We start from the raw sequence: 12,025 nt of genomic DNA on the forward strand, positions 1-12,025 counted from the left end.
TCATTGGTAAATGTTTTATGGCATTGTTAAGACTATGAGCCATAGATGACTGCTTATTTTTACATTCATACATAAAATATGAAGTACAGACTCCTGGATATGAACACCTATCCACTGTTTGCTTTCATTGTGTCTACACTGTGCTTTTTCTGATCATATAGATGTATCAGTTACACAAGTTTACACACTAGCTGTACTGCCCACTGGATAAAGAAGCATGCTAAAAAGTTATTTTTCCCTTTGGCAGTAGGTGTAATATGAGGAAAAAAAACACTAATTGGTATGTAAAACACACACATATTTATGCAAATGTGAGGTGGGGTTGGTGGACTATAGTATTCCCTGTATAGAAAACACTTGAGTTTTATTCTTGCTCACTATGGCAGTGGTAACAGTTGTGTAAATTCAGACAGAGGCAGCATCAGATTATCTGAGCTCTACAGCTGCTCTAGCTGAATGATTCACACCGTATTGTTCTGCTCTGGTGTATTGTGTTCAGAAGATCCATCAGTGTGAGCATCAGTCAGCTACTGGAACCCCACTGGGGACGCAATCAATCCACTTATACGCTGCACAACCATGACCAATGCTCGGCTGCCTGAAAAATACTACACTGAATCATGCTACGTGTCCTGTGGTTGTGCATGTTTCTGTGTGTGTGTGTGTGTGGCTTGCATGTGCATGTAATTTAGATATTTCATTTGTATGATTCAGTGCTTGACAATTACTGTAATAACTAAAACACATGTTACAAGGATTATCTACGATTAACAGGAAAGACTAGCGCATGACAAATACCTGGTCGAGTCATCTTAAACCTTCCAGCCCTCAAGTTTTGAGAGGCTTAACTGAATTCTAGTTTTGTATTTTATTTTAAAAGTTGTGATAAAATGAGGCTTAGGTATGTGTGTATGCTACCAATTCTAATTTTTTTTTTTTTTGCAAATTACCACTGGCAGCCAGCAGCACTGATAGTCACTAATCTGACAAACACTCCCCTCCTTACAAAAGACATAGAACACAATGTTCAAAGCGAGCTGAGGCGAGAACCACCAAGTGGTAAATAAGTAAGAATTGCTGCAGAGCTAAGATACAGTAAACACTGCTAGCTTTCTGTTTGGTACACACTGCTTTATTAAGGATTTGTTACTCATAATCTTGTGTTTGAGGGTGTGTGTGTGTGTTTGTACGAGCACTTCATGCGATACCGTGGTGCGCATTTTCAATCACGATGTGCGTGCCACACACCATTAATGACTGTGTAAGTTACGGTGGCGGTTATGCCCCCTGCTACTGTGATGTAATGATTAACACATGCGCAAAAACACATATACATACAAATGCAGATAGGTATGACATACACACACACACACCACCTTTCCACACATGGCATTAAACAGCATCAATAAGAGGCTGGTTTCATGTGACTGACAGTGCTCTAAAGGGACTGAGACTCCGCTCCGGGGAAGAAGGATGTGTTTGACAGCTGTGCTTGATGTGTGTCTTGACTTAAACACTGCCAAAGGGGTACAGACTCTCAAGGTGGAGGCCATTTGGTCCCTAACGTCATCTGAATACATTTACATGCACTTAACATTACATGTCATACATAAAAGATGGGGTAATAATTGCTTCAATAAAAGTTTCATGATGAGAAAGCTTCATTTGACAAATCCATTTTGCTCCTCCTTCACAGATTTTTCATTTTTGGACCTCTTTATACAGCAGAGACATCAAAGCTTAAGTTAATGATGTTATTGGTGTTATTAGTGGTTTAATGGTGTGCGCGCGTGTGTGTGTGTGTGTGCGTGCATCTCTCTTTGTGAGTGTTTCATGCATATATTGCCTTTTCTGCAGCTGCAAATATACACATACAAAAAGTGTGTATGTGCATGGATGTTTGCAAGGATGTGTATGTGTGTCTGTGAAAGACACTCACCAGCTCCTTCTTCTTCATGCACTCCATGAGTATGATGAACAGATGTTGGGCCTGTGTGCGGCTGTAAGTGAAAGTCTTCTGGATGGTCACCAGCAACTGGTCTCTTAGAGACTCATTAATTATGCTGGAGGTGTAGAAAAAAGAAAGGAGAGTGTCAGGAAGGGGGTCAGGCAGAGAGAAGGAGAGGAAGACAGTGACGGGGGAAGCAGTCAAATTAGATTTATTTGTCAGTAAGTGGAACCAAGGTTGACTGGGACTCTCAGCGCTATTATGTCTTCTGAAAGTTTACCGTCATCTGTAACTGGATATATGAAGCGGTAAAAACTATTGAGAATTCATTATGTGTCTCGTGAGAAACCGAAAATGTTTACTTGTGTGTTATTAAATTCATGCACCAGCACATTCTTTTGAGAGTTCTTGCATCACTCAGTTTTTATACCAATACTATATCTTTTCCCTTAAAATGCACAGAATTACACTGTTGCTGTAGAGCTATATACATAAAATTGTGTGCTGGCTGAGTCAAAAGCCACTTTAATCATTTAATAATTCAAATGTTAACACTGTCAATCACTGTGATTACAAACAATCTATCGAAGAAAACACAAGACTTCCACAGTGTGTAGTGCATTTATCTATATTATAGTGGTTGTCCTTGGATTACAGTTTAATGTTCACGTGTGAGTGCATACCCTCCCTCCTCAGAGTATTTGTGTCCAAAGGCCAAGATGTCTGAGGCTCTGCCGCTGCCATCGCACACCACCACAGGGACTGGAGGTGTGTCCCTGAGGTACTCCAGCACTATGGAGATCACGTTAGGGCCTCCCTCTACAATCAGAGCCACCACTGGCACACCCTGACCGATACCTGCGCACAAATACAGAGTGGAAGCAGGAGAAACAGGGAATGAGCGAATGATCGGAGAAAAGAAAAGAGGGAGGAACAATACAGAAAAAAGGATAGAAATGTGAGAAACAGAGGAAGAGTAGTCAATAAAGAGGGTTTGTTACATCAGCAACACTTAATCCATGAAAAGAAAAACTCAATTCAAATTTGCACAAGGTGCAAATGTGACACCTGCAGTGTCTCCTGACTCTATTGTCAGGACACTGTACGCTTCCTAATTATGGTCGAGATTTTTCTAAAGAGCACCTGCACCAAAAATAACCAGCCCACTTTGTGCTCTGTTCCTGTGACATGGGCATGTGTGTGTGTGTGTGTGTGTGTTTGGTAGTTTTAGAGATAAATCCCCCAACTGCTTCATACAAAAATGGCTCCTTGCTTGCTAATCACAGGCTATTTACGGTAATTACTCATAATTAGCAGGTGGGTTTTTCTGCACACGGTGAGACTACATACAGGAGAAGGTACTGTAGATATGAAAATTGTTCAAAGGAATTTCCTGCCTTCTTCTGGCTGCTCCTCTCTCTTTAGCGTCTGGTGTCCTCTCAGTACTCTATTTCTCATTATATCTCTGAAAATCCCCTTTAAGAAATAAACCCTGTAAACCCCCCCAGTCCCATCCTCCTTTACCCCCCTGTGTTCTTTCCCCTTTTAGTAGTCTCAGTCCAATCCATTTCCTAAACCCTTCTTTCTCTCTCTGTTCTTCTTTCCATAGCCACTCCACTCTTTTCCTCTTCCTCCCATCCTGTTTCATGTGGTTGTGTTTTCTGCCGGGTGTTTTGACTCTTCTAATTCAAAAGCCGTGTATCTTCCCCACCCAGCACCCTCATCTTGGTCTGCATAATTCACAGAGGAGAAAGCATGGTCTGTGTCTTAAACACGCAGGCAGACGAGCACATGCAAATGCATGCTTACATACTGTTTGCTCACATGTGCACTCACACACACACACACACAAGCACACACACACACACATTCAGAAGCATACCCACCACACAGCCTTGCACAGCCTTGCAAGAGGGACAGTTACATAAGGAGAATATTTTAGGGGCCTCGCCTACAGTACTTCAAAGAGGTAAAACGTCACTGTGCTACAACACATCACGTGACCATACATCAACCGCGCAGAATGTGAGAAAGGAGCAGACTAATGACTTGTGTTTTGTATCTGATTATTCCATTTCTTTTGGATGTCTATTTTGGCTGTTACCTGCCTGTGTGTGCGCGCACGTGTGTGTTCGCTTGCAGTTGTGTCGGATCAAGCATTGATATTGATGACTGGTGAGCTTTGGAGGCAACGCTGCAGTATCTAAAGCAGATTATTGTTCAACTGAAACCCACCGAGGAGCAGATGAGGAGGGGAAAGCACAGCTGTGTCATGGTTAATTGGGAGGAGAAAATTCTGCCTGCGCGCACACATGCACACATACTCACACAGATACAGACAGAGGTATGCGCACATGTGAGGAAACCACAAATTAAATACATTTCTCTTTTGCCTGACTACCCAAAAACAACAGGTGCATTTTAGGGTGACATTTGACCTCCCCTTCACAATAAGTTTTTCTAATTAGCTTTAGCCTCAGCTACTGTATGTATTCTTGTGGGAAACGTAGATTACATAAACATGAGGAAGCCACAACTACATTCATCCTATTCATTCTAATTAAAACAAGTTTTTCCCATTTCATTCTGCGGGTGCCCAAAGTGCACACGAATGGCATCAAAATTTGATTTTTTGATACAATCCTTGTTGCTTTTACATTTTATTTTACCCAAGTGCTCATTCTTTTACTGTGCTTTTTAGTTTTACAAGTACTCTTTTAACTTTTACAGACATTTGTATTATAATATATGTGTGTTCGATTGTGGCCACCACTACAAAAACAGCCACACAGCCAGACTCTGTTCCTGGAGGCTTGTGTGGGAATTGAAGCCTTAAACTTAACAATATTAATGCTCTGCCAGCTGCTTCTACTGAAATTGCAATTTTATACTCTTTTTAAAATATAATCCTCTGATTGTTAGAAAACTGAGAATCCTTTGAATTATTTCCTCTGTGGAGGCGAATTCTATGGTCTGAACATTCCCTTTATATCGAATGAAACACTACGTATTTGAATACACGGACTGTAGTAACATGAGCCGGCACTTTTGAAAGAATATCTATTGTTCTAGATGGAAATGTAAACTCATAGCTTGAGAGCTAATCTGTTGAGAGTATTTAGTGAAGATGCAATCCTTCTTGACAGAGTTTACAAAGTGTTTACTCTGCAACATTGTTATGCAGTGGATAAATTCATCTTTTCTTCTCCCCATTTCTCTCTATACTCCTTACTTCTATACTTCTATATATACTTACTATAGTGTGCTTCTTTATGTTTGCTAAGCCAGAGGTTCGGTGGGGCTCAGCTCTTTATTAACAGCAGAAGAACATGTGCCCTTATAAGAGAAACCCCTAACTGACCATTTGCTAAATCCTTCCCTAAAATTATAATTTAGCAACCATACTAGAAACAGCAGGTCTGCAAAGCTTTGGATTTCTCTGCATGTTAAAGCAGTATGTGTGGGACTGCAGTTTTAGCCTTTCCAAAACCAAAGACCAAAGGAATGGATAGAGAGTGTGTTTGGCTGCTATAACGTTAGCATATGTGGTTTTTGGCTACAGTGGTAACCAGTGGTAACCTAACCCAGCATTACTTTCAAGGGCAGGAGTCACTATATAATCAGCTAACTACACAGTTTTGTGGGTTTACAGGCTGTGTTAAAAAGTCCTGCACCTCCGCTGTGTAGAAGCAGGTCATGGATTGTACTACTGTATATCAGACTGGAGGTGATGTTAGGTGTTCTGTACTGTTCTTTATTGGATTTGGGGAAGTGTACATCCAAGACAAACTATTTACCGAAGATATTACCTCAGTATTATGTTTACCAAACACAGTTAGTCCATGTCCTCAAAGCCTTTTTTCTTGTAGCTTTAAAGCTGAATCATACTGTCCACACATATTATATTGATGATGTTACATTTTTTCCTTGTCAAACTGAGGATCCTGACTTTTGTTAGGTATATGTAGTTTTAGCCTCAGTCTATCAGCGTAAAATTATGTATCACCTTTGGTGACTGAAGGGTCACTGGCTGGAAATGATGAGACTGCTTTTGTCTACATCTGTCTGTCGTGTGTGACTCTGCCATCTGATTCTGAGCACCACTATAATACAAAACTCTTCTTATTCTTAAACTATATATTTTTAAAATCAGATTTTCATCCGTCTGTTAGATAAAATCCCAGATTTCGGGGCTAAAAGCCTTAGAAAGAATGCACAAGTTTAAGTCTGTCTCTACTGTCTTGTCAATGCTTTCAGCCTCTCCATCCCCTCTTCCAGTACTGAAAGTATCGAAGCACCATTCACACACTCCAACGCATCAGATAACACAATCGTCAGAACCCCCTACTCTCTCTCTGGCTCTCCTTTCTCTCTGTATCTCATCCATTGTTTTAAGCCAGTGCCCACACCTTATCTCTTGGGTGGGAAACTTGCCTGAAAAAGTGAGAAAAAGCAGGGGCAGATATAAAAGGACAGAGGTGGTCGATGAGACTCAATGGCCACAACTTTCTATATTTACCCGGCCCGAGGGATGCGGAAGTAACGAGGAACAGAGGGAATTAGGGAGGGAACGAGCTGCATGTAAGCGAGACACACATAACATGCTTAAGTGGTCCTAATTAAGGATCCAGCAATGACTCATCCTCTGCGTGTGTGTCTGTGTGTGCATGAGTGTGTGCAAGTGTCTGCCAGTTTGTCCTTGTACATGTCAAATTAGTATCAGCATGACTGGAGGAGGTGTGCTACAGTATGTGGGTCGTTGTCTTTGCACCCCTCCCTCCACACACAGACACAAACACCATTATCCTAGCAACTACTAAAGCAGATAGGAAACATCAGATCTGTGAAGGCAACATGACTCGACAGGCTACAGAACAAAAGGGCAGGGGGTACGGTACATTAAAAGGGCAAAGCTTCTCTCAAACTTTACTTTTTTTTCTTTTTTTTTTTTGTCATGTTGTGACATCAAGATATCCTGTCGTTTTTGACCTACTCAGAAGAATTCAGTTTGAATCCGACGGTCTGTGTTACATAGTCACTGATAATTTGTGCAAAATTATGGTGTTATCAATGCCAAGTGAGCCTAAGAGAATCAATCATGAATGGTGTCACTGGCTGGGAAAAGACACTGCTGCAGGGAAATTGGGTTTAAAGGAATTTTATCCCATTGATTCGTATGTCAAAGTGTTGTGAGACTCTGTGTGTGTGTGTGTGTGCGTGTGTATATAGGTTTGTATAATTACATCTCTCCATCTTATAATCATGCATGCCTCATTTGGGAGGTGGTGAAGATGATACAGTGTGTTTATGTACTGTTGTACACACATATGATACTGTAAGCCCAGTATTATCCCACCAAGTCAAATAATGCAACTAAATGAGTTGAATTGGTATCGATTGATTCAGAATATTAAATGACAACTTTTAATCAGTTTCTTATGTAAAGACAAAAAAGAAGTTTGACTGGTCTTTGCTAAGATGTCATGTGGATTCAGCTCACATCACGTTGCATCAGAAACTAATCAGTAAAGATACCTTATATATCTTTACTCTGCACTGCCTCTAAAGGATCCACAAAAGCAACAGTAAACATTTCATCACACCACAATTGCTGCAGTCTCCCCTTCTGGGCAGCCATAAATATGTCACCTTGTTTTGACTTTCACTCCAGTCAATCAGTGTAATTTTGGAAATTCTGGGATGCAGTAAGTCAAATTGAATTTATTGTATAGCTTCTGATCATGATCAAGTTCCCGGAGGGTTTGTAACACACAAAACAATAGGTGAAAAAGCTTCACTTTCACCTGTTGTGCCTCCTTTAAGACAAGTTGTACATCTGCATGGTTGCTTTTACCACTCCTAATTTTCCAAAAGACATCACAGTTCACACTACCGATCATGCAACCCAATTCTTTCCACACCATATAACAAGTTGTCATCGATGCACTTCCTCAACCTGGAACTATACCTTGAGCAAGTCTTGAATCCGACTATGCCTTCTACTGACTCTTTTATCTTTCCACCACAGGGTTGAACACTATGGCAGGTCATGTTTATCATTTTGACGTGTTTTTTGTGGCCATTCGTGCATGAGCACACCTTACCCCCAGATGACTTGAATTGAATTGTCCCCACGCTGTCTCTATACGCTTATTCTTGCGTGCCTGCAAATATTTTATGTACTGATCCACACCCACAGTGTCGCTTCAGTTCCGCTGATTTAAGCAGTCGTCAATACTGCACCTCCTCATGAACCGAAACCGCTGCCCAGGAGGCTCATGAAAAACTAATATTCATGTAGGTGACTGATAGTTTTGATTAACTTTAAACTGACCTGAATTAACTTTTTAAATGTAAATGGATTTTAAATGTCAACATACAATGTGCACATCATTATTTTCCTTGTGTTTCTGCTTTATTAAATACAGTTACATTCATCAGGGGGTGACATTTCTAAGCAATATTCAGACTGTGACACTGCAGCTGTGTGATATCTGTCAAAGCACAAAAGCCGCCAAATAATCCAGTTTGTCACACACTTGGACAGCACAAAGAAGGGTGATTTTAGTATCTGAAAAATCAACAACAGCATTTACGATGCTTGAAAGAAGAGCATTACAACCCTCTTGACTTCCCATGTACAGTACCATAGCTTAACTATAATCTCTTCTGTATGGGCTGCTCCATGGTGGAGGTCACAATGTCATGGCTAATCTGCAACGAGAGGCCTTACTGCTTCTGGATTCAATTACCCATGCTACTTCATCTTTTACCTATACTGTGATTAATGAAACCACTGCTATAGGAAGGTCAGTGAAGGTTACGCAGTTGACACACAGGTAAAAACACACACACACACGCTTATACCTACTGTATGCACGTATTCAATATACAGTACAAGGTACTTATGCACCCTTCTTTATATTCTTAGTAATTTAGGTGCACTGGAAGAGGGAGCACTCAAGGTGCCTCATTCATTCTTGCATAAATTGATAACTTACTTCTGGTTTGGCCTGGAATAGGCATCCAATTTAAGACTGCAAGAACGAAAGTGTGTGTGAATAAGATGCAGGGTTTGCTTATTTTGCTCTTGTTCAGTTTTAGAGGGAAAATAAGAAAACATGAATGGATGAGGATCATTACGTCCATTCTCTCACTGTTTTTTCAGTGAAGACACCTCAAGGTAATATTTTGTCTCACTGCCTGCATCCTCCTCTCGCTTTACATATTTCTCTTCCCTCCTTGCAAACCCTCAGTGCCTTTTCTCTGTCTTTATTTTCTCATTCTCCTCTCTTCCTCTTTTATTTTTCCTCTCTCTGATGCAGGTGTGTGATTAAAAAGCACTACAGCCACTGCTAGAGACATGTCAAAAGTGCTGTGCAATGTTTGAGTGAGCTGTGCTGAATGGTGCCAATCATTTTTGTGATTTTTTTTTTTCCATCTTTGAGTTTGACTGCCAGCTTCAAGAGATGGAAAGGAGTAGTTAAAGAGGAAAAAAATGTCCCAGTGTGTGGGACTTTTAAGACCATAAATGAAAGTGTGTCATTATGAACTATAAATACAACACTTTTTTGTTTTATCAATGATTCATCAACACTTACATTTGCAAATAATTATGGAATGTGTGTTCATGATCACTGTTGCTGCATGTTAAGTGTCCTGTGTTGTGTCACAGTAATCCAGGCTCATCTGCATCTGAATCTCTGTCCATGTTCAACCACGCTAGACCACGCCTGGTTGAACAGATCAGGAAAGAGCCACGCATGTTAAGCAGCGCACAGAACTGAGCATTTACTCTACCGTGTCAATGTGCTGACTGCATCCACCATATTTACAGTTTCTGCAACCCCAGTTGCCTGTCGTGAGATATTTATTTTGTTTACACCCAGCCTTAGAATTTCTTGTCCACTTTGCACCGAAGTGGGTACAAAACCACAGGAGTCAACACCCTCCACAACATCAAATATACAGTAGAGACTGGAGTATATCTACAAGTATGTGGAAGGAAAACACGTACACACCTTGTCACCATGGGTGGTGTTAAAAGGTTTAGGGGCTGCACAACTGTGCTCCAATGATGAGTTCTGACAAGTGCCAATGTTGTCACCATAACTTGAGATGGAAATGTGCAAAATGACCACAGCTATCTTGTGGCAAAAGGAAATCAATATGCAGCAAAGGTTCAGTAAATTCATCACGCCCTAGAAGATTTGTTGAGATGTTTTTTGCAATATTACATGTTTAATGTATTATGTGTTTTTCTAGCTGAACCAAAACATCCATACATTTGTTATATAGAATGGATTCACATGTTTAAAAACTCATAATATTGCAGAGCCAATTTGATTGCTACAGCATTTCCACCAGTCAGATGGTTATAGCCGTTGCATAGAAAATTGCACACTGGCACAGTAGGATTAGCTACAGGATTGCCTAGACATCACAAAAATACCACAGGGGGAGATTACGCATATCTATCAACCACACTTCTTTTATCTTGTGTTTGTGTGCAGTGTGTGTGACGGTGTGTTAAGAGAAAAAAAGGAAAAAAAAAGAGCTTGTGGTTATGTGTGGTCTACAACCCACATGTCAGGTCATTCAAACTAAACTGCTTTTTCCCTCTTTACTTTCTTTATCCTCATTTCCTTGACAGGACTCCAGGCTACAGTTGGATCCCACAGGGGCCCTGCTGTGAGGAAAATTGATGCACTGCTCGATTGACCGTGGACAGGTAATCAAATCAAGAAATGGTCCTTGTCTTCCAACCCTACAGCAGTAAATGAGGAAGTAAGGGATACACATGCAATATGTGCAAAACATCATACTGGCACATACACATACAGCAATCGCACATTTAGACATTTGAGCAGCATGTTTACTTGAAAAACTATGTAATAGCCGTGCTACAAGAGAATGAATTTGTGGTGTGTTTATGTCCTTTTGGTGTATGTTACCCTATTTTGGGGTGAAGTTGTGCTCAGGGCTGTTTTTCTAGTGAAGTTTTATTTAGTACCTGGGGATTAAAAAGGGGCCCAAACTTCACAGCCAAAAGATTTGAAAATTAGTACTGAAGTTGAACTTGTAGTCCTTCTTTGAGTCATGACTCGGTCAAATCTGAATACAGAAATGATACACATATTTTTAGATTCGGTGTGACTTACACCTCTTATGTGCATCATCTATAAATCTGCTCAGAAATCATAAAAGGAAGACACTCCATATAACTCTAGAGCTTGCCTGAGAATCATCACATTTTTAAGTCTTCTTCAGGATTAAAGTAATCCAGTTATCTGTACATACAGTATGTGCAGCCATTTATAGTACATTGGCTAGTCTGCAGACAGAAACTGCTGATATCTGATTCGGCATACTTTTAATGGCACAAATTTGTCAAAATGTGGAAAAATAAAGGCTAAAAAAACGGGGCGCAAATAGTAGCCCACAGCTACATCAGTGAATCCACAGCAATGTTGTTTACATCCCCCAAAGCATTATGGGAACTGTAGTTCCAAAACTGAGAGCATGACAATCCCCTAAATCAAAGTAAGATAATGAGCAAAAAATAATAACAGAAGTGACAAAATCCATCAATATAAACTCTTTTCATGTTGACACTCTCCTCTATCCTTTCATATACAAACCCTGACATGCAGGCAAAAAACGTAATTCTCACCATCTGAAATTGGCTTGGGGATGCTGGTAGGTTGGTGGTGTTGTGGGGGAGCAGTTGTCTCAATTTTGTCTGGGACTTTGAAAATCCCTGCTGTAGACTATACAAAAGTGTGATTTTATTTTAAGTTTGCCTTTTCATTGTGATGCAGTTCAGAAACAATTACCTTAAAACTATTAGGGCTATCTCAAATTAGCTTTATGATAGTGTTGTAAACCTAAAAATTTCTAAAAAATGTTTCAATGCCTGACCACAATAGCTTGATTTACTACATGTCTTCAATCTAATTTACAACATGTCCAGACAAAAGAAGGTACTTGCTTTGATTAAATAAAGAGGATTCAAAGATATAAATACTATGAGTATAAGAGTGATTTTGATCGGGGCTATGGATCTATTTCTGCTGA

General features: G+C 40.2%; 1 protein-coding gene across 10 annotated transcripts in view; it reads right to left on the reverse strand.

Annotated features, from left to right (window-relative positions):
* Positions 1 to 12,025, reverse strand: part of trpm3 (transient receptor potential cation channel, subfamily M, member 3) — a 151,711-nt gene that overhangs the window by 41,764 nt on the left and 97,922 nt on the right. For all 10 annotated transcript variants that reach the window (XM_042422298.1, XM_042422295.1, XM_042422293.1 and 7 more), the window contains 2 exons: positions 2,632 to 2,806; positions 1,940 to 2,063 (listed from right to left, as the gene is read on the reverse strand). In XM_042422298.1, coding sequence (XP_042278232.1) covers positions 1,940 to 2,063; positions 2,632 to 2,806 — 299 coding nt within the window. The remainder of the gene's footprint in view (positions 1 to 1,939; positions 2,064 to 2,631; positions 2,807 to 12,025) is intronic.

Source organism: Thunnus maccoyii, chromosome 9 (assembly GCF_910596095.1).
Source record: "Thunnus maccoyii chromosome 9, fThuMac1.1, whole genome shotgun sequence".
In the NCBI taxonomy this organism is placed as follows: Eukaryota; Metazoa; Chordata; class Actinopteri; order Scombriformes; family Scombridae; genus Thunnus; species Thunnus maccoyii.